The 23224-nt window shown below is 34.6% G+C and overlaps 1 protein-coding gene and 1 pseudogene across 2 annotated transcripts; both read left to right on the top strand.

The window, feature by feature from the left end:
• The first annotated feature begins 1449 nt into the window (after positions 1-1449).
• LOC142631593 (uncharacterized) lies at positions 1450-9316 on the top strand. Of its 2 annotated transcripts, none has more exons than XM_075805792.1 (5): positions 1450-2333; positions 2444-3424; positions 3883-4227; positions 4828-4919; positions 8025-9316. In XM_075805792.1, the coding sequence occupies exons 2-5, from the start codon at positions 2471-2473 to the stop codon at positions 8878-8880; spliced, it is 2247 nt and encodes a 748-aa protein (XP_075661907.1). In that variant the 5' UTR covers positions 1450-2333; positions 2444-2470; the 3' UTR covers positions 8881-9316. The 2 variants fall into 2 exon arrangements, with proteins under 2 accessions (XP_075661907.1, XP_075661908.1); XM_075805793.1 differs by having other exon boundaries at positions 1450-2029.
• A 1439-nt stretch (positions 9317-10755) lies between these two features.
• LOC142632395 (putative methyltransferase PMT19) lies at positions 10756-23215 on the top strand (annotated as a pseudogene).
• The last annotated feature ends 9 nt before the right edge of the window (positions 23216-23224 follow it).

Consider the following 23224-nt stretch of genomic DNA (forward strand, 5'->3'; position numbering starts at 1 on the left):
CAATTTCATTTCCGAAATAGAAGAGAAAAAGAAAAAAAAAGAAAAAGTCCTTTGTAATGTGATAGCGCCGAAATTGGTGAGAGAAAGAGTGGGAGAGATAAATTTTTTGTCTTTTCAATAAATTAAAAGTTGCACACTCCATGTCAAAATAGGAAGATGCCGTAAAATAGAATTTTATCAGATAAATTTTCTCTTTGAATGAAACAGTTTTTTCTTCTCTCTTCTCTTACCTATATTTGGCACTTATATTATCACAATCCAATTTTTTTTTTTCTCTCTTCCCTTCTATTTCGAAAATGGTGTTGCACAATACAATTTTTTTTCTCTCCTATTTTCAGCCATAGAGAAGAAAAGTTGGGTAGTGGCAATTTTGATAATATCAATGCTGAAATTGCTTTTCTCTCTCATTTCCTTGGTCACATCATTTATCTCTCCTCTCTCCTACTTCTTTTTTTCTCATAAATTTGTTTGTCTTTTTACAAGATTAAATAATTTAAAATAGTATACATATTACAAATAAACTTTTATTTAACCAATATTTAGCCAAAAACTCCAATTCATACCTTATTTTCTTCTTCAAAAAAAAATCATACCTCCTTCGTTTTGTATATTTTTCCCATTTGGAGACGAGTAGTTTGCTTGGGTCCACCTTTAATGTGGATCGCATATGTGCATATATCGATTGAGAACAACCATAGGCTTCGAGGTTTAAAAAATAATAATAAAAATATAAAAGATATAAAGAAAACAGAGGCCATAGCCAAAAAAAAGAAAAAGAAAAAGAAAAACATAAAGATAAAATGAATAAGATAGAGATTCACAACCTCTTCTATTATCTTGGGGATGTGACACTTTTCTAGGTAGCCGACACGCCATCCCATCACATTGTTTCAACCATCCCTATTACATTGCACATGCACCCATTTTCGTATACTCAAATATAAAAATTTAAAAAAATTAGAACCCACCTTACATGGAATTTAAAACATCAAAATGAACACGTCAGGAAAAAAAAATTTTAATTACATCATTTTATTTAATATCTTCATAGTATAAAATATTTTTATTTAATATCATTTTATTAAAAATAAATTTTAATAAATTTATTATTGAATTATTTTTTTATTTTATATTCTCTATAAATACAAATTTTTTCAAAAATTAAAAATTAATTGTTATGTTACCAATAAATTATTTAAATTACAATTATGTATAAAATATAAGTTTATAATAAATATAATTTAATTAACATCAAATTTAACATGTATATATATGCATATGTCTATCTATTAAAAATCGTTAAATATACATATGTCTATCTATTAAAAATTCGATTGAACGACTGACACAAAATTTAATATGATTATAAAAATATATAATTTAATAATTTAATTTTTTAAATATGTAATATATTTTTTTGGTAAAGAGTCCCATCCATTTCCTGCAAGAATTTCTGAAACCCTTTGGCTTCACATCACATCCACTTGCTCACCAAACCCAGCAAAAACACTCTCAGCTCCCAAACACTTTCTCTCTCTAATATTTCTCTGGGTTCTGAACCCAATCAAAAGCCAAAGTGGGTCAGCTTCCAATTCTTGTATGACCGTTTGATTTTAAGTGCATGTGTGCATATGTCTGTCTGTCATAGTCTCAAGCTCTGACAGCTTTTATTGTTTCTCAATCATGAAATAAACTTGCTATCAAATTATTCCCTCTCCCACCTTTTTATTTTTATTTTTTGGTTTTCTGCAAATTTTCAGCACCATCCCTATGTCCAGTACATTCACTTTTGCCCCTTATTTTCTTCTCAGTTAAAGTTTCTTTTACCCTTCTCCAAATTTGTGACTTTTCCCATATTGGGTTATCAGCAAAAGAAAAAAAAGTTTTTACCAAGTCTAAGTCTTTGTTTTTTTCTGGGTTGGTGAATGTTACATTTGTTTTTCTCCTTCTAATCCATGCTGTACACAATTATTACTACCAATTGTGGGAATCAAATTATTTAGTTTCCTAGTTGGGTTCTATGATTAAGGTAATCTTTTGATAAAAAAAATCCACCAGGTTGGTCTGTAATTTCCTTATTTTTTGTTTTCTTTACTCTATTTAGTACCAAAAAAAGCTGAGAGACCTTCCAAATCTGAATCTAAAATCAGTGTAAAAGTCTTCTCATTTTTTGGTTGTCTATGCTGAGTCCCATATTTGGCGTCGAATTCCATCTGGGTTTAAAGTCTAAGCCCAGTTTTCCTTGTCTGCAAAGCCATCAGAGTCCACAGATTTGATTCTTTGCCTCAACTTGGGCACTGACAAGAGAAACGCTTCTTTTTTTTTAAATCTGGGTATTGAGAAAGTCACTTCATTTATAAGTCTTGTAACCTCTTTCTGCAAGATTTTTTGTGTTCACATCTGAAAGCTTGAAATTGAAAATTTGTCTATCTGGGTTTTGCAGTGTAATGCAAATTGAAGGTCACAAACAATGGCCAATCTTGTTCCTGGTGTACTACTGAAGCTTCTACAGCACATGAATACTGATATAAAGGTTGCTGGAGAGCACAGGTCATCTTTATTGCAAGTTGTGAGCATTGTTCCAGCTCTTGCAGGAGGTGAGTTATTCTCAAATCAAGGTTTTTACCTCAAGGTTTCAGATTCCTCTCATGCCACTTATGTATCTCTACCTGATGAACATGATGATCTAATTCTTAGTGATAAGATTCAGTTGGGTCAGTTTATTCATGTTGAAAGGCTGGAAGCTGCCTCACCGGTCCCAATTCTTCGTGGGGTTAGGCCGGTCCCCGGGCGCCACCCTTGTGTGGGAAGCCCTGAAGATATTGTTGCAACTAAATCATTGGGATTTCTGAACAATAACTTGTCTTCGGGTCTTAAACCTGGAGAGAAAGTGAATTCACCTAGGAAATTATTGGGGAATAATCATGTTGGGGAAAAGGAAAGAGTTAGATTGAATGGTAGTGTTAAAGATGAGCAATTGGATAAGAAAATGGGGTCTTTTAGTAGATCAAAGTCTCAGCCGTTGAAACCGGCATCGAATGTGGAAGTAAAGAAAGAATCTTTGGTGAGATTGAAGTCGTTGAATTCAAGGTCTATTCCTTCATCTCCGACGAGTTGTTATTCCTTGCCGTCTTCTTTTGAGAAGTTTGCAAATGGGGTCAAGCAGCAGGCGGATATAAAGAGTGGGAAGGCAACAGCTAAGTTTGGAGTGGTGGAAAAGGCAAATGCTGCTCGCACGACTAGTCCTCTGCCCTCTGGGAAGAAGTTAGCGATGGGAAACCCGATTAAAAGTTTTGTTCAGGGGATTGAGCTGGGGGCAAAGGCCCTGAGGAAGAGCTGGGAAGGGAACATGGAGGTGAAGGGTAGAGAGAGTTCTAATTTGAGGGGCACCAAACATGATCCAAGGCACGAAGTACGAAATGCTGTAAGTTATATAATTTTTATTACTTAAAATTTTCAATAGAATAGGAGTTTGATTAATAGTACTCTTTTATTCAAATACTTCTAAACGATGCTAAGCATTTGAATTTAGTTCATTCTACCTTGGGTTTCCTATGGATTTTCTATGATTTGGTCTTTCAGCTTGGCATCAATGATGGTTTTTTCAAAATTTGAGGTGTGCAGATTAATTTAATTTTCATCTCAGTGTTTATTGCAAGATTTGAGTTGATGTCATCATTTATATCGTGGTGTTTGTTTCCAATTCTAAAAAACCCAAATATTGGATTGATGTCCTTATCTTTTATTTGTCATGAATTACTGACAGGTCTGAGGAAACAATTTTTTCTGCATTTCTCCAATTGTTGTGTTGTTTTTGTTTTTTTTTCCCCACCTTCAAGCCAAACAACCATGAGTTTCATCTAATCAACATGTATTTTCCAGGCTCCTAGACTAAGTACGTCATCAAGGATAAGTACGTCATCAAGAATAAGTACGACAAGTGACAGGTTGCCATCCAAAGAGGAAAATATGTTGCAGTCATCTACAAAGAAATCTAAAGGGGAAGATAAGGTTCAAATGTCTGTAAAGAAAGTTTCTGCAAATGGGACTCTGGATGCTCAAGAAAAACCAAGTAAGCAAAAGGCTTCTGTTGGGAAGAAATCATCAGATGTATCTAGTAATGGACTCCCAGGAAACTTGGTCAAGGTTTCCCTTAATAGTCGAAGATTGACAGATGGAAGTGTTTCATGGGCTTCACTCCCTGCTTCTCTTGCAAAGCTTGGAAAGGTATTTTCTTTAACATATTGTAGCTTGATAACCTGCGCTTGAACTATTCTTCTTTGAGCCATCACTATTGAAAGATTTTGCTACTTAAGAAAATGGTATGTTATGTTTGCTACAGAAAATTCCAGGGAAGTAGTTTTTAATATTGCTTTGACATCAATCAAAAGAAAGTGTTTAAGATTCCCAATGTATTAAGAGTTTTGCTGAAGTAAACAAGCTAGAATTACCCAATAGTAAGTGTCAGAGATCTGTAAGTGGCTTAATCCTCAGGTCATGAGCCATATGTTTCTGAGGCTCAGAGATCTGTAAGTAGCTTAATCCTCAGGTCATGAGCCATATGTTTCTGAGGCAATAGTACAGTGATTTGAGTCATCCAATCATTTCCTTTGGGGCAAACATCTATTATATAGATCTCGTACTGTTGTACTTGAAAAAACCTTATGATATAGCAATATGTTACTGCACAGTAGCATGGGTTTTGATTCAATTTTTCTTTTATATGTAGAGACACCTAGTTAAATAGCACTCTTTCCTTTAGAGCATAAGTACTATGGCTATTGGATTTTATTTTTCTTATTCTATGCATCCACATTCATTTGACAGGAAGTTATGAAGCACAGAGATGCTGCGCAGGTGGCAGCAATAGAGGCTATGCAAGAGGCTTCTGTGGCAGAGAGCTTACTTCGATGTCTAAGGTATAAATAGCCAAATGAAAATTAATATAATAAGTTACTGGCAATGAAAGTAGAAGTAGTCTTTGTTATTTTGTAAGCTTGGAATCAATCCTTGGCTTATGATTTCTGATAATGACTCTCAATACATCCCATGGTCAAAATTTTGAGTATCTTTAGCTAGATTCAGCACAACCGATGTTACCCTGGAGGGAAAAATCATGTAACTTCATTTTATATCCAGAACTTGTAGGATGGAGTAACTAGAGTCTGAGGAAATCCATCATTTTATAGCCTGCACCAGCTTCTACTAGGGGATTTTATTTATTTATTGTTTCAGATAAGCATCTACTAGGTTATTAATAGTAGTTGTGAAACTATTTGCAATGAAATTGTATGTATGGTGGTGATCAAAGTTACAAAGCATTGCGATGTAGATTGTGAAAGATAATGTTGGCTCTGCTTGGTCTAAGCACTTTGAACGTTCTTGCGTTAAAATAGTAGTTATTCTACTTACATCTGATTAGTCTTTAGGAATCTAATTGAGGAAGAACCTTCAAAGCACAAAGCTATGCAACAAGGACACTGTAATTTAGGTTTTTTGCTAAAAAATTGGGCATTAGCTATAGTTTGTTGGACACATTTTGGTTGAGATAGTCATGTGGGACAACTTTTATTCATGTTTAATTTTTTATATAGGTCTTATATAATAGTAGGGTTGTCCTCATTCAAAAAAAAAAAAAAATAGTAGGGTTGTCCAGTATTTGAATATGTCTAACTTAATTGACTAGGCTTTAATTTTTGGATATGTCAACTTAAATTTTCCCCTTTCTCAATCTATGGATACGTCAGCGACATTGGAGGTTTGCATAAGATAGCAATTGAAATTATCTCGTGTTTTTCTAGTAGTCTGACTATGTTGATTACGGATACCACATAAGATGGCTTGGTCATGTGAAAATCATTTATACCGAATGAATAGTGCTACAAGGGGTAAAAACATGGGTGAGACGGGGAAGAGGCATGATGGCCTATAGCAATTAAAGGATAGCATCTAGAAAACATGGAGTTGGTGTAGCCGTATTTGAGGAATTGAGTTATAGAGCTTTCTTATATAGAGTAAAGTAGAGTGGATTTAGAAAAACCTGATTGACAAACTAATCATGTATTAATAATTAATTGAAAAACATGGTTGTGGATGTTTTGCTGGGCATGAAATGTTACAAGCCTGCCATTGCAGGCTTGGAAAGCAGAAAATCCCTAGTATTGATAGTTGTTGAGTTAAAAAATTAATTATATGGGTTGTGGGCCTTGTGGCATACCTGAACTTAATCTACCATGGCATTTCCACCACCACAGCAGGAGTGGAGGTAAAACTATGTAATGAATTTTTTTTTTGATAAGTATGTAATGAAATTTTATTGGAGTTTAGAAATCTGATGAGCATAGTTTCAAAACCTGTCTTATATTTTATGTTTATTAATTAAGAAAGAAGAGCCTTCAGGATCCCATAAGAAAGTGGAAGGGCCTAAGTAGAAAGAGGGGTGGACTAGCTCCCTCAAAGTGATAGATCCTCACTTCTGGGCATGGAAGAAAAGTGGAGGGGGCACTTTTTGTATTCTAAGCTGTATCTTGAAATCAAACTCAATAAATAAATTGATATATTGGTGCTATTTTCAACTTAGAAAAATGGAAGGGATTGACTTGATTTTTTGGGAAGTAAATGCAAGATGGTGAAAGCTCTTAGATTATCAGAGAACATCAGCACTAATATGAAACATCCTATGAACATTATTAGCATCATTGTCTTCAGCTGCAACTGCAGTAATTACAATAACAGCAGTCCCTGCTTGAAAAAGAGCACCTTGTGACAATTTTTGCATTTGGGAATTAATATTGGAGGATTTTGAAACCTCCCTCTTCCAGGGAGGTTTTCGATATTAGATCCTATTACAAGGTACTACATTCCACTACTCAATCCCTGTTTCCTTGGAAAGCTGTTTGGAAGCTGAATGCCTGAAAGTGCCAATAAAGGTTAGCTTCTTTATTTGGACAGTGGCTCTGGGGAAAATTTTAATGATCTATAATTTGTGGAAGCGTCGGGTAGTGGTGATTGATCAGTGTTGCATGTGTAAGAAAGACGGGGAGATGATCAATCATTTATTTATACACTGCCCTGTGACCAGAGAGTTGTGGAACTTGGTAATTTCTTTATTTGGGGTCTAATGGGTTATCCGAGTGGTGTTGGCGGGTAGTGGTGATTGATTGGTGTTACATGTGTAAGACAGACGGGGAGACGATCAATCATTTATTTATACACTTCCCTGTGGCTAAAGAGTTGTGGAACTGGGTAGTTTCTTTATTTGGGGTCTAATGGATTATGCTGAGTGGTGTTGTGGAATTGCCATTGAGTTGGTCGATCAATTTTAATAGTAAAATAGTTATGCCTGTGGTGATTTGGAGCATGATCCCTCACGGCATGTGGGGTATTTGGCAGGCGAGAAATGCTCTTATTTTTGAAGGAAATGAGAGATTGATCAATGACTTGAAGCTGTCTTTCCTCCAGTTATTGCTAGAGTGGACTAATGCTTTGGGTGTCGATTCTTTTGTTTCTGACTGATTTTCTTGATAGTTGTACTTTCCATATTCCAAAATTTTGATGTATTGATGGTTCCATAGAACACTACCTGTGTGCTTTGGTTCCTTGTTATATTTTCCTTAATTTCAATGAAGTTTTGTTACGTATGAAAAAGAAAAACTTATTAGAGATGGTCAGGGTAAAACCACAAAATAATTGCTTCAGAAAAGCAAAGCAGGATGAAGGACATGTCCATTTTAGAATTTTTTGTGGCAATTAGGAGCTTTGTCTGTATCTGGATACTGCTCAAAATTCGGTTAACCTTGAGCTATGGGTAAATATACAATGTCAAGAATTTGATAATTTAGCAAAATGAATTAATCATGCTTTCACTTTTAGCTGAAGTTCCACTACCAATCCTTTAGCTTTTATAAGGTTTTTTTAATTAAAAAAAAAATTTATTTTTCTGCTTTACAGTATTATGGCTGTGATCTACATTCATGCATTTTTTTTTTGTGACAATAATGTTGTGTGAATTCTCCTATTTGCAGCATGTATTCTGAATTAAGTACGTCATCTAAGGAAGATAACCCACAGCCCGCAGTTGAGCAGTTCTTGACTCTTCATGCGAGCTTGAATAATGCTCGCATGGTTGCTGATTCTATATCAAAAACTATTCCATGTGGTACGTTTCCAGATCATGAAGAAAACCTATCAGAAGAAGCACTAAAGGTCATGTCAGACAGGCAAAAACATGCAGCTTGTTGGGTCCAAGCTGCATTGGCAACCAATCTATCATCTTTTGCTGTTTTTAGCAAAGAACCTAACTCAACTCGAATTTCAGCTCCTACCCAAAAGACAATCCCAGTGAATCAACCAATATTAGTCCTAGAAAATTCTACCAAGAATACCTCAACAAAAACCCAAGGCAAAGCCCGCCAGACAGTTAGTTCTAAGATTGCACAAGGAACTACTCGCCGGCAAGGGGATGTTTCAGCCAACAGCCAAAAGCCACAGGCCCAACCTCCACCAGAGTGGGTTAGAGGAAATGGCCTTGATGAGGCAGTTGATTTGGCTGAGATGTTGCAACTGCAGTCCCAGGATTGGTTTTTGGGATTTGTGGAGAGGTTCTTGGATGCTGATGTGGACACCTCGGCATTGTCAGATAATGGTCAAATAGCAGGAATGTTAACTCAGCTCAAGAGCGTGAATGACTGGCTGGACCAAATTGGGTCAAGCAAGGATGGACAAGAAACACCACATATTTCAGCAGAGACAATTGACAGGTTAAGGAAAAAGATATATGAGTATCTTCTTACACATGTTGAATCAGCTGCTGCTGCACTCGGTGGTGGTTCACAATCATCACCAAGGATCCAAACAACAGAAACAAAAGTTAGAAGGTGACTTGATTTTAGCTTGGCCGCAAAATGTGGTGTTTACAGTTCGTAAATGTGGTACTAATCTGTGGCTGCTGTGCCCGTTGCCTGCAGTCTATTTATTCGTGTACATATATCCTACATGGGTTTTGGGTATAGATGGAGTAATTACTAGTTGACAGGAAAAGCATTGGATATGAAGTGCATGGATTTTTTCCCCCCTTTCTTGAAATTTGTTCAGTGAAACTATACAAATTGAAACAATTTGGAAATTAGAGAAATTGTTTATTTTCCTTTTCCCCCTTGTAGATTATGCAGAACAGAGTTGTTTTCTTAACATTTGGTTTCATTGCTAAGAGAATTTATGAATTTAGCTGTCTTAGGATGAACTTGAACATTTCCAGTCTGTTGTCTTGTAAGGGGGGAAATCATATGAACAATACAAGTTCCAGTGTGTTGGTTTAGATTCTTTGGAACACAGATATGGGCCTCGTTTTCTTGGAACATTACCACATCAGCAATTAGCGTTTTGACAAATTTACTTTTCGATAACATTTATTTTTTGTATCCTCAACGCAATGCTTATGCTTACAAAATTTTCAGAAGATCAAAGATCAATAAGTATATTATTAATCAAATGTTAAAATTTTAAGTTTTTTAGTTTAAAATTATGCATAAAAAATAAGTTTATGGATCGAATGGTAAATAACTTCTGGTTGACATAAAATTTGAACTGCATATTAATAATATAAAGAACATGTAATCTAATGATTAAATTTTCAAAATATGTAGACATATTAATTCTTTTAGTGGGAGGAGTAGCCAAACTTACCTAAAGCCTATTTTAATCAAGACCTTATTGCTGCATCAATGGTTTCAGAGGATACATGACTCTTTACGGTGCTAATATAATATATAAAAGTGAAAGTTGAGAGAGCTAAAATAAATAAGAAAATAAACGTGAAATACATGTAGAAAAAACAAACCAAAATTTTAGGAGAGCCAATTAACTATTTTAAGAGTTGTTTGTATTTAAATATATTTACAATGGGTGAAATTGAGGAAACATATTTTTTTATTTGTTTGCATATGGGTTACAAACCACTTTTAAATTGGAATGAAATTTAGGGGACTGAAATTTAAAAAAAAAAAAAAAAAATCTCAAACTTAAGGGATCAAAATAAAAACAACTCTAAACTTTAATGGTCAAATAATAATTTAGGTTTTAATAAAAATATTGGAATTATCTAATTTATTAATCTTTTTGCATATCATCACCAAAATATTGTACGTAAAATGCTGAACTCATTGTGCATAAGATTGGTTGAAAAAAAAGGTTGAACGTTTCAACATCCACAAAAAAGCACAATTTTAATATATTTGTCGTTTCATAATAGTTATTTACTCCAAAAGTGATGCAAAATATTTATGAAGATCAAATAGATTTGATGTAGCAATGAGAAGTTATTCTTCAGGAAATTGAAAAATCACCATAGATTCTACCTGCAATGAGATGAAAACTTTAAGAATAATCAACAAGAAAAAAAATAAGAGTTAAATAAATGGCAGTCCTGGCACCAATTATTCAATTATTATTCAGGAAACTTTCAAAAGAATATGAAATTAAAAAGTTAAAAATAAAAATAAAAGAGGTTCTTTTTTATACAGAAAAGCCCTGTGAATAAAGTATAAACAAAGTAAACCCATACAAATTGAAAACCGTGTTTCTATTCTAAAACTCATGCACCTTAAACTTAATAAGAATAACGTGCATTCGAAAATTAATAATAAACTATATTCCTGATTGCACTTTGCATCTTAAATTTTGAATTTTCTTTCAAGTTAATAGCAAATTTAACATCAGAGTACAAAGTGTAACAAGAATTATAGTTTAGGATGCAAAATGTATATTCGAAAGTTTATGCTGCAAAGTGTAAATGAGGTTTAGTCTAGGGTTATAAAGTGTAACTTTTCCTGTTTTTTTTAGAACAAATTTAGGTAAAATATCTTAGGTGTTGTTTCTTAGGTTCTCATATTAAGATTAAGACATGTGGCTATTTAACTAAAAAATACACTTTCATTCTATGAGAAAAAATTTACGTGGCAAAATCCTAAGAAGGGGGAACCTAAAGAACAACATCTTAGTACTGTACCAAAGTTTTGCTCTTCTTTTAAATGTCTTTTATTTTCAATAATAAAAATTATCATTTTTATTGTAATCTCCATTCAGTGTATTAAATATGCCTGAAGAGCATAGCCATAATTTTCTTTTCAGGGGAGGCAAAATTAAATGTAACAAAATTCTTATGAACACTTTTTATCTTAAATTATGCACCAATTGTGATTAGTTTTCCTCTAAAATTATTCATAATTTCAAATGAAATATTAATTTTATACACTATTTATGTATCCATTTAAAAAAAATTATAAATAATAAAGTGTATGCAATCAAACAAAACCAAATAACAAAAGTGAATTTATCTTTATCTCAACACCTCAATAATGACTTAGGTTTTTTGAAATCCTAAGTTGTCTTTGTTCCAGTAGTGGAAATGATTCGTCCTATGAGAGGAGGCTGGAATAATTCCAATTACTAAGTGAATTATAATCAAATCATTGTGTTCTGTAGTATAGAAACAATGGCCTGGTTGTGATTGACTTTCTTTCAATTAAAGTTGCTTTATAGTCTGATCCTTTTTCATTTACTACAGATGGATTATATCTGATGGAGATTGATCGAATTTTACGTCCTGGTGGCTATTGGGTACTGTCTGGGCCACCCATAAAGTGGAGGGTCAATTTCAAAGGTTGGGAGAGACAGGCTAAGGACTTGGAAAATGAGCAAATCAGTTTGGAAGATCTTGCTAGGCGATTGTGCTGGAAAAAGATAGCAGAGAGAGATTCAATTGCTGTGTGGAGAACCCAGTAATCATATGCACTGCATCCAAAAGTTAAAGGCTTGCAAATCAACTCAATTCTGCACTTCACCTGATGCTGATGCTGGTTGGTGAGTTTCTTATTCCTAGTTCACATTTACATTGTATAGTGAGTTCAATGACATAGGTTGTGTCCAACTGAGATATCAGACGTCCAACTTGGATAACTTAAAGCAAATTGCACTTATGGTTTCAAAGTTCCAACTTTGGTTACTGTGTTTAGCATTGGAACCTTGAAAGAAAGTGCACATTTTGTTAGTAGGAAGACTACAAAAGTTTAAGCTAGTATTATTATTGTAAATTCCAAATTATACTCTTGTCCTCTGCTTTCTTAGCAAGTATATGAAGCATACCACTTCATTACAAAAACAATGTGTCTTGTGGAATGTCCATCAAATGTAGCACAGGTCGTATGTCTACTTCCCATGGCTAATAGAAGTCCAAACTCTTTTGAGTCTTGACAACTATGCTCTCTCAGTATGTGTTGATGACATGGCTTGAATTAACCAAGCTATTAGCTGAACGTGAGTGGAATTAAAAGCTTGATCTTGCTGAAATCTAAATGGTTTAGAAACCTGATATTTCTTGCACCGTTTTTAGCCAACTTTGGGTCTGACATGTTTGTCTGCTGATTGTTCATTCTACTTGGTGGATGCTGCATCTAGGGAATTAGGCTTAAGAGAAACTCTCTTGTCTTGTTTATGAGTGACTGCTCTTTGCTAATATTTGGAGTTTGAGTTTGTGAGAGTTTTAAACCACGTTTATATTCTTCCTACTACAGGTATAAGCCTAAGGTCAAACTACAAAAATTATCATTTGTGATTCCTCTCATCCTCTGTTCTATTTTTTCTATTTCTAATTTTCCTAAATCCAATGTAATTAACTATGCTCGCAATAAGATGTACTGGGTAATTCTTTAAGCATTTCTGAACAGGTACACAAAAATGGATCCATGCATTTTCCCTCTTCCACAAGTGAAAGATGTCCACGATATATCTGGTGGTGCTCTAGAAAAATGGCCTAAACGGTTGAATGCTGCTTCACCTAGAATTACAAGTAAAACTATTTACGGAATTACTGTGAGGACCTTGTATGAAGATGTTCAGTTATGGCGAAGGAGAGTTTCCCACTATGGGATCATACTCAAATCTCTCAACAATTGTAAATTTAGAAATGTTATGGATATGAATGCTGGCTTTGGGGGTTTTGCAGCTGCTCTGACAAAGTTTCCAGTTTGGGTGATGAATGTTGTTCCTTTTGATGCAAAAAATAATACCCTTGGTATCATCTATGAGCGAGGCCTATATCAAGATCAAGATCACAGTTCATGTGATCAATCAGAGCAGAGAGAGCAAGCCTCAACAGATGTAGCTGAAGATCAAGAAGCAGTATCTGAAGCACTTGTAGTTTAGTAGTACTGTACATAGAACGACCTGTAGTTTAGCTTAATTTTCTTTTCTGTTGTTAATAATTCACACGTGCTTGAGGTTGTTAGTCACACGTGAGAGTGGTTGTTGTGATTCTGTTAGTTTTGTAAGTTAGTTAGTTTGTTTTGCTCTGCTTCTTTCTGGGTGGAGCCCGATATTGGATATAAAGGCAAAGATAATTTAATTGAATACAATTTAGTTTTTCCCAAATCTTTGTTTTCTCATATGGTATCAGGGCAAATTTCTAGACGCTTCCATTTCTAAGGTTTGTCAGATTTGGGAATTTTCATTTTCTCATCCACCATTGTTGCTTCTTCAAGCTTTCTCAAATCTTTGTTGTTTTTCTTCAAGCTTTTCATTTTCTTTAATGGCTGACACAACAGCAGCTAAAACTTCTATCACTGAATCTTCATCTTCCTTGAAAGATTCATATAATCTCAATGATCCTATGTTTTTACATCCTGGAGAAAATCCAGGAGCTGTTCTTACTTCTCAACCATTAATTGGGGGAGAAAATTATCTTGCTTGGGCAAGATCAATGAGAAAGTCCTTGATTATCAAGAATAAGCTTGGTTTTATAGATGGTTCTTTAACCATTTCTTCTCCATTGGTAGATTTACCAATAGCTGTTCAAGCATGGATTCGTGCTGACAACATGGTTGGTACTTGGATCATCAACTAAGTTTCACCAAAGCTCCTAGCTAGAATCATATACAGAGATACAACACTTAAGATTTGGACTGATCTTAGGGACACATTCAGCCAAGGAAATGGAACTAATGTAACACCCCGTATTTTTTTTTATACCAATTTAATTATTATACTTCAATTATAAAAGAGGAGTACAATTAAATGGATTAAATTAATCTGGGCCTACGATATTAAAAGTGAGATATATACTTTGGAATATGAAGCCCAAGTGAGGTGACATAAGTATATATATATATATATATATATATATATATATATATGGGCCTTGTTAAGCTTTAAAAAAAAATTAAATAAATAAAACCCTAGCTTTCTTCATCTTTGGTCACACGTGTATTTCCTTTTACTTCAGCTGACTATTGAACTCTGCTTTCTTCACTGTGGTGTTGAGTTAGAGTCTACAGGTATGATTTTCTAATGCTCTAAATTTAAGAAGTTGGAATAGTCATAGGTAGAAATTGTTATGAATCTAGACTATCTCTATACTTAGAAAAGAGTGCAGCCTCCATTGTTGACCGAATCAACCATCACCTTTTTGTTATTGGCTAAAACAAGTCCAACGGCATCATGGGAATTATAGGCTACTAGATTGATAGTTAAGGCTTTTACCTGGCTTCCTATATTTGATTGAATAGATATATGTATAATAATGTTTTACTATGAAGATTTAAAGCTTTTAAAAGGGAGTTTTGGCTTCTCTAGCAGACCATGATGATTATTGTAGTAGGAATTGTATATATATAGCCGTATGGTCACCATAGACTTTGAAATTGAACAAATAGAGTAATAAGCTTGGACTTTGTGACTATGTTAAAGGGATAAGGGTGCTTGTGTTAATATGTATTCACACAGTCTCCATTGTTGACCAAATCAACTATCACCCTTTTATTGTTTTCTAAAACTTGTCCTGCAGCTTTAATGTAGGAATAGGCAACTAGATAAATGAATTAAGGCTTGTACGTGGGAGCCATGTTAATATATATATATATATATATATATATATATATATATATATATATATAATGTTAGAGTCAATAGATATCCCACTTGATGTATATATATAATATTAGAGTCAATACCCAGCAGCATCAAGTGGGAATGCTAAGCAACTAGATGGATAAATTAAGGCTATATGTGGCTTCCAATATTAAATTGGATAGTTAAGTGAATAAATAGAGGATTTTGGATATAACAATTTTGTCTAGGATAAAACCGTTTAAGCGTGAAAATAGATTTTTAAGTGGGAAATTGTGTATTGATGAACCTATTTTCGATGTTGCTAGGTTCTAATTCTACAGATTTGTTGTGGTTCAAGGGAGGTTGATTTCCTTTATTTTTTGCAACTAAGAGGTAAGTGGTGTTTGCTAATTTTGGGGGTTTTCCCAAAACAGTGTTTGATTATTAAACTATTTGATATCAAATAAATATGTTGATATTATATATAAATTGATACTTTATAAATGCTTGATGTGCACATTGAATATTCATTTTACGAAAAACATGTGGGACAACCTAAATTTATTTAAACTTGTATGTGTGAATATATATTGATATTTTGAGAATTATGAATGGATTATTTATGTGAGCATCTTGAATATGTTTTGAAAACCTATGGCAAGTCGTGATTAAAAAGCTCAGTATTGTGTTAGTCTTTAGCAAGGGACAATCATACTGCAGCTAGTCCTTAGCAAGGAACTGTCCTAGAAAAGGGGACAGTGCATATTTGGTAGCTCCTTAGCAAGGAAGTATACTATTGAGGATCCAAAAAGGAAACTCCTTAGCAAGAGAGTGCACCTTTAGGTTCCAAAGGAACCATCCTTAAGAAAGGGAATGAAAAGAAGGTTCCAGTCCCAGAAAAGGGGATAGCATAACCTTGTCAACGGGGCGTAAACGTTGACCACAAGTAAAGCCTAGGAAATTGTGTTTGTGATGGTATCAATATATATATATATACACTATGATGGCTCACTATATAAAGATTATTATTTCTTTTATATGAAATATTTGATAATAAAATATTGATGAGGTATGAGTAATGAATTGTTTGTAAGAATTATTTTTTTAAAGGTTGTTCCCACACCCCAATGTTAGTGAATTCCACTTATTGAGTTATCTCACCCCCCCTTTATTTCCCCTTACAAATACATTAGATGGATTATTGGAGTAGAGATTCTTGGAAGTCAGCAGTTACAAATTATTTTGTGGGACTGAAGATTTTATTTTTAATTTTATGATATTAAACATTGTACTGGAGAATTTTTTTGAGGATGTTTTAATTTTTGGTGGATTAGAGCTCTGGTATTTGTGATGAAATTTTTAGGTTGCTGGATTCTTTTATTTAATATTTTTATGGATTTTTCAGATTAAATAGAATTTTATTGCTTATGATTTTTAGGGCGTTACAACTAAGGTTTTCAATATTCAGAAGCAAATTGCTGAGATTCAATATGGAGAACAATCACTCATTGATTACTTCACTCAGCTTAAAGTCTTGTGGGATTAGCTTCAGAATCTTAGCCCATTTCCTCAGTGCACTTGTGGAAAGTGTGTGCGCAACATTAATCAGAGGTTCAAGAGTCTTCAAGCCAATGAATCCACAATGAAGTTTCTCATTGGAGTAAATGATGCATTTTCTCAAGTCAGAACACAAATCTTGCTAATGGATCCATTGCCTTCTGTCAATAAGGCTCATTCTTTGTTCATTCAATAGGAAATGTCCACGATATGTCACCAATTCTATTAAGGTTGAATCCACTGTTTTGGCTACCAAGAGTTCAAGAAACAATCCTAAAGGGAAGAAAAGACCTTTATGTACTCATTGGGGAAAGTTGGGTCATACTATGGATAAATGTTACAAGCTGCATGGCTTCCCCCTAGGTTACAAGTTTAAGAACAAAAATGTAATGGCTCATCAAGTTTCATCTGTTGCAGACCAGTCCTAAGGTCATTACTTGCTCCAATTGCAGATCATAATTCTGTTTCTGGTTAAGCACCTGCTTTTACAGCTGATCAGTATCAACAACTTCTATCTTTGATTGGTTCTTCTCAATTGGAGTTCAACAGGCTTCAACAGTTTAAGAACCCTATATGGTTAACACTATTTCTTTGCCATCCAATGCTGTTGCAGGTAATGTTTCTTGCTTAACACATTTAGTGTTTTCTGCTAAGGTTGTGAATAGAAAGGCTTTTGGTGATGAAACTTGGGTTATAGACATTGGTGCCACAAATCATATAGTATGTTCAATGAATTTATTCACTTCCTTTGATGAAATTTCACATACTATGGTTGAATTGCCTAATGGGGAGCTGCTCTTGTGACTCATGTTGGAACAATTAAACTCTCATCCCATATCATCCTCACAAAATGTCCTTTGTGTGCCTTCTTTTTCATTCAACTTTCTATCTACTAGTGTTTCGACTCATTCTCAGCCCTTTCATCTTGTATTTCTTTCAACCTTTATTTTTATACAGGACCTTACTTGTTGGAATACGATTGGAATGGGCCAAATGCATGATGGGTTGTACTTGTTACAAGGATCAAGTCTTTCTAAAGCTTCTAAGTCCCTTGATGATTTTCTTCTCAGGCATAAGTTCAGCTCATTTACTGTTTTTTCTTCTTCTGTTTCACATGCCAACTTATATTCCTTATGGCATTCTAAACTAGGACATCCATCTGATATGAAACTTCATTCTTTAAGTCATGTTTTTCCTTTCTTGCAAAATTGTCGTACTAAAGATTGCAATATATGTCCATTGGCTAAGCAAAAGAGGCTGCCTTTTCCTTTTGATAATAAAAGAGCTGTTAATTCATTTGATCTTGTTCATAAGGATGTTTGAGGGCCATTTTCTGTTCCTAATACTGATGAGCATAGGTATTTTCTTACCATTGTAGATGATGCATCAAGGGCTACTTGGGTTTTTCTTTTGAAAGCTAATCAGAAGTTAGGCCCTTGATTGTTTCATTTTACAATATGGTACATACACAATTTAAGACTACCATTAAGTCCATCAGAATTGATAATGATTTGGAGTTCAATAGGGTTGATTTTTACAATTCTAAGGGCATTATTCATCAACAAAGCTGTGTTTACACTCCATAACAAAATTCAGTTGTGGAGAGGAAACATCAGCATATTTTAGCCACTGCTAGGGCCTTGCAAATTCAGTCTAGTCTTCCTCTTATTTTTTTGGGTGATTGTGTTCTCACATCTGTCTATTTGATCAATAGACTTCCTACTCATTTTTTGCAAAACAAGTCCCTTATGAGGTTCTTTTCAAACAAGTCCCTTCTTATTCTCATCTTAGGACTTTTGGCTGCCTTTGTTTTGCTACTGACGTTGGTCCAAATAAGCACAAATTCTCTCCTAGGGCTAGGAAATCAGTTTTCTTGGGTTATTCTTTTAATATTAAAGGGTACAAATTGTTTGATCTTCAATCACATTCCTTTTTCATCTATAGGGATGTGGTGTTTCATGAAAGGGTTTTCCCTTTTACTTCAAATAGTACCATTCCTTCTACTGATTTGGTTCCTTTACCTAGCATACCTCCTATTTCTTCTGTTTTTCTTGATTCCTTATCTTCTTCCTCAGTCACTGCTGATTCTATTGTATAGATTCATCATGATCTTGATACAGATGATCAAGCTTTTCCTGATGCTTTTGATCATGTTGTTTTCGATGCTCTTGATCATGATGATTATGATACTTTAGCTATGCTTGATGTTCCTAGAAGGTCCACTAGAGTTTCTAAACCCCCCTTCTTACCTTAAGGCTTATCATTGTAACCAAGTCTCATCTGCATCCATTCCTAATTAGTCCCAATCAGGTACTTCCCATCCCATATCTTCTTATCTTTCTTATGCCAATTTATCTCCTGCATACAAGTCCTTTTGTTGTTCTATTTGCACTACCACAGAACCTATTTACTTTTCACAAGCAGTCTTTGACCCAAAGTGGCAAGAAGCCATGGATGCTGAAATTGTAGCTTTGGAAGCCAATATTACTTGGACTATTACTCCTTTACCTCATAACAAACATCCTATAGGGTGCAAGTGGGTCTATAGGATTAAGTACAAGGCAGATGGGTCCATTGAAAGGTATAAGGCTAGGTTGGTTGCCAAAGGATTCACTCAAAAGGAGGGTCTGGATTATATTGAAACTTTCAGTCTTGTTGCCAAAAAGGTTTTTGTGAAGTGTGTGCTTGCAGTAGCTGCTGTGAAAGGTTGGTTTCTTAGCCAACTTGATGTCAATAATGCATTTCTTCATGATGATTTGCATGAAGAAGTATATATGGTTCTTCCACCAAGCTTTCACAGCAAGGGGTGGCATGGAGAGCAGCTTGTATGCAAGTTAAATAAATCTCTCTATGGTCTTAAGCAGGCTTCTAGATAATGGTTCTCAAAATTTTCAACTACATTGATTCACCTTGGATTCACTCAATCTAAGGCAAACTACTCTCTCTTTACCAAGCAGCAAGGAACTTCCTTTATTTTTTTTATTGGTGTATGTTGATGATGTTCTCATAGCAAGTAATGATAAAGAGCAGGTTGATCAGTTTAAGGTGCTGTTGAATTGGAAATTCAAATTGAAGGATTTGGGTGAGTTGAGGTATTTTCTTGGTTTGGAGGTTGCTAGGACAGCCAAAGACATCTCTTTGTGTCAAAGGAAGTATACCCTTGAGATTTTGGAGGATGCAGGACTTCTTGGTTGCAAACCTGTCAAGATTCCTATGGATTAGAACCTAAAGCTCAGTAAGTATGAAGGTCTATTACTTGATGATCCTAGGAAGTATAGAAGATTGGTAGGAAGATTGTTATACATGACTATCACTAGGCCTGATATCACTTATGCAGTGCATAAGTTAAGCCAATTTATGGCTAAACCAAGAAAACCAAATCTTGAGGCTACACTTAAGGTTCTGCAGTACTTGAAGAATGATCCTGGGAAAGGCATTTTCTTCTCTGCAAATTCAGAGTTTCACGTGAAAGGTCACTGATTCAGACTGGGCTTCATGTCCAGATACTAGGAGATTAGTCATTGGATATTGCATATTCATTGGAGATTCACTGGTTTCATGGAAATCAAGAAACAATCCATTGTTTCTAGATCCTCAGTTGAAGCAGAATATAGGGCTATGGCCATTGCAACTTGTGAAATTGTTTGGATTCTTTATTTGTTAAAGGATCTTCAGGTCAGTCACAATAGAGAAGCATTGTTGTTTTGTGATAGCCAAGCAACTCTTCACATAGGTTCTAATCCTGTTTTCTATACAAGAACGAAGCATATAGAGATAGATTGTCATGTTGTGAGGGATAAGGTGCTAGAGAAAGTTATCAAGATTATTCATGTCAAAACTCAGTCACAATTAGCTGATTTGCTCACTAAAGCTTTAAGTCATAAACAGTTTTCAGAGCTTCTGTTCAAGATGGGATTGATCAACATTTATCAATCCATAGTCCATCTTGAGGGGGAGTATCAAGATCAAGATCACAGTTCATGTGATCAATCAAAGTAGAGAGAGCAAGCCTCAACAGATGTAGCTGAAGATCAAGAAGTAGTATCTGAAGCACTTGTAGTTTAGTAGTACTATACATAGAATGACCTGTAGTTTAGCTTAATTTTCTTTTATGTTGTTAATAACTCACACGTTCTTGAGGTTGTTCGTCACACGTGAGAGTGGTTGTTGTGATTCTGTTAGTTTTGTTAGTTAGTTTGTTTTGATCTGCTTCTTTTTGGGTTGCCCGATGTTGTATATAAAGGCACAAGATAATTTAATTGAATACAATTCAGTTTTTCCCAAATCTTTGTTTTCTCATAGCCTAATCAGAACCTACATAAACTGGTAAGAGTTAGAGCCAATATCTTTCTCTGGGTCTGTTTGGATAGAACTTATTGCTGAAAACTGAAAACTGAAAACTGAAAACATTGTAGCAAAATAATTTTAAAATGTGTGAATAGTATCGCGGGACCCATTTTTAATGAAAAAGTTGCTGAAAAGTAAAATTTGTAGGTCCGTGAACAGTGCACGAATGCACTGTTCACAGAAGACTGGGTCAACAACTGCGGCTGGAAAAAAAAAAAAACTGAAAACGCAGACGCAACATTTTTCAGTGGAATCCAAACGCCCTCTCTCTGTCTCCTATTTTTTCTTATCTGGTACTTTGTCATGTTTTTTAGAATCCTTGAGGCAGGTTGGGCAATGTATGATCTAGATGGAGGAAGGAATTTGTTAATCTCTATGGATTTTTGCGTTATTGCATTTAATTTCCTTGATGTTCTATGGTTGGCCTCAATTGCAAAATTTGTGATGCCTTCCAAAGTATGAGTTTCCAATAGTGTAACTATTATTATGGCATGCTTGACATGTAAATGTATCAGAAGTTCGGTATGTGACTGTTGCAAGTGTATACGCTGGACTCATCTGCCCTCCGAACTACTGTAATGTTTCAATGAGAATCGTACTTACTTCATATATTGTACTTTTACCTCTATGTTCTATACAAAATTTTGGGTGATCTACTTTAATTAAATATTGTAGTCTATTGGGTTAATGAATTGCTTTTGGAAAAGAATGGGCTGAAAATATGAGAAAAAATAAAAAATAAAAGTCCTCTTCCTCTCTCTACCGCCTCCACCTGTGCCCATCTCCTGTCAAGTGTTCTCCCTGCCACATTTTGGATCATCTTCTGCCCAATGCGGTACCCACCATTTTTGGTTCCTGAATTTCTGGGATAATTTATATTACATTATTTAGATGTTCTTTTTTAATACAAAATTAAGTTTATGGACAGTGTTACTGCTTACTTGCAGGTGTGAGGCTTTCTCAACATACCCACGAACATAAGATTTCATACATGCCAATGGTGTATTCAGCATGTACATGGACAAGTAAGCTTTCGTATTTCTATCTGGTTTATGGAAGAATTGTGGTTACAACAAAACTTCTCTTACTCAACACCTGCCCACTTAATAAAGGAAAATTTAATTGGATATAAAGAAAAACACCCTTGGAAAGGAGGGGGAAAAGAAAAACAAAAAGAGAGAATCAGTAAGCATTTAGTTGTATTTCCTAAAGTGATCTATATTTGTAGGGACGGAACCAGGATTCGAGCCTAGGGGGCCAAAGTATAAACCAAAAAAAGTTTGAGGAATTTTCAAATTTTATTTTAAGGTTATTTGTGTTATTGGGTTTGTTTAGATTGGATTTATGTTCTTTTTTTTTTTCAATTTTGGTTTATCTAAAGGTTGTTCTTATTATTCTTGGGACAATTGGGTTTGTTTTGATCAGAGGTTTTTTTCTTTGTTATTCATGGGGCAATCGGGCAAAGTAGATAGTTTTTATTTTTGGGTCTATTGGGTCAATTTGAAATTATTTTTGGAGGAGGGGGGCCAAAAGTAATATTTTGGGGTACATTTTAATTTTTTTGAGAATAAGTACCTACTAAGCATAATTTTTGAAAAATCTTGGGGGGGATGGGGGGGGGGGGATGGCCCCCCAGCCCTTACTTAGTTCCGCCTCTGTATATTTGTGATTGGTCCTCAAATTTGAGTTAATATTTCTCTTAAATCCTTAAGTGCAAACAACTGGACCAAAGATTATGATTAAAGTGGTAAGCTTTTAGTCATTTTGGCTGACATGAGAATCAAGTGGAAACTCTTTTTCTTTTCCATCAAAGTTGGAGGTCCCCCCATATGCAAAGTTTGGTTGTAAGTTCTAACATCTTCATCATTGAAAAGAAGGCTTCAACATCTACGCAAACTCATTGTAGTCAATATGTCACTTGATATGGGGTTCTTTCTGCACTCTATAATACACGTTAATGTTTCCTTACAAAACAGAGATCTAATGAACCCTATTTATCCATCCATTTATTTGTTATTATCATCATTAGTAGCAACATTATTCTTACCTTTATCATTATTTCATATAGCATATTTTACAATGTCCTCAGAAGAGCCGTCAATTTGGCCCGAGGATTGAGATTATGAGGTGTGTAGAGGCAAAATAATTTAGAATTAGAAGTTACAAGAGAAAAACCATTTAGTTTTTGGTTGTTCTAGTATTTCTAACTAGAATTAGTAATGTCTCATTCAGGTGTGACATTCTTTATTTACTCCTTGAGATGTATAGGATTCTTCGCCCTGATGGGGCTATAATAATAAGAGAACATGTGGACATCATTGTGAAAGTAAAAGACATCACAGATCGGATGAGATAGAATGGCAAGATATTGCACAGTGAGAATGGGCCTTTCCACTCTGAGAAAATACTTCTTGTAGACAACTCTTTATAGGTATGTTTA

The sequence above is a fragment of the Castanea sativa genome, chromosome 4 (assembly GCF_040712315.1).
Source record: "Castanea sativa cultivar Marrone di Chiusa Pesio chromosome 4, ASM4071231v1".
Classification (NCBI taxonomy): Eukaryota; Viridiplantae; Streptophyta; class Magnoliopsida; order Fagales; family Fagaceae; genus Castanea; species Castanea sativa.

Bases quoted from the DNA above. Each gene is read 5' to 3' on its own strand.
- LOC142631593 (XM_075805792.1), top strand. From the start codon at position 2,471: ATGGCCAATCTTGTTCCTGGTGTACTACTGAAGCTTCTACAGCACATG. The intron at 4,228-4,827 runs GTATTTTCTTTA...TTCATTTGACAG, and splicing joins CTCTTGCAAAGCTTGGAAAG to GAAGTTATGAAGCACAGAGA. The intron at 4,920-8,024 runs GTATAAATAGCC...TCCTATTTGCAG, and splicing joins AGCTTACTTCGATGTCTAAG to CATGTATTCTGAATTAAGTA.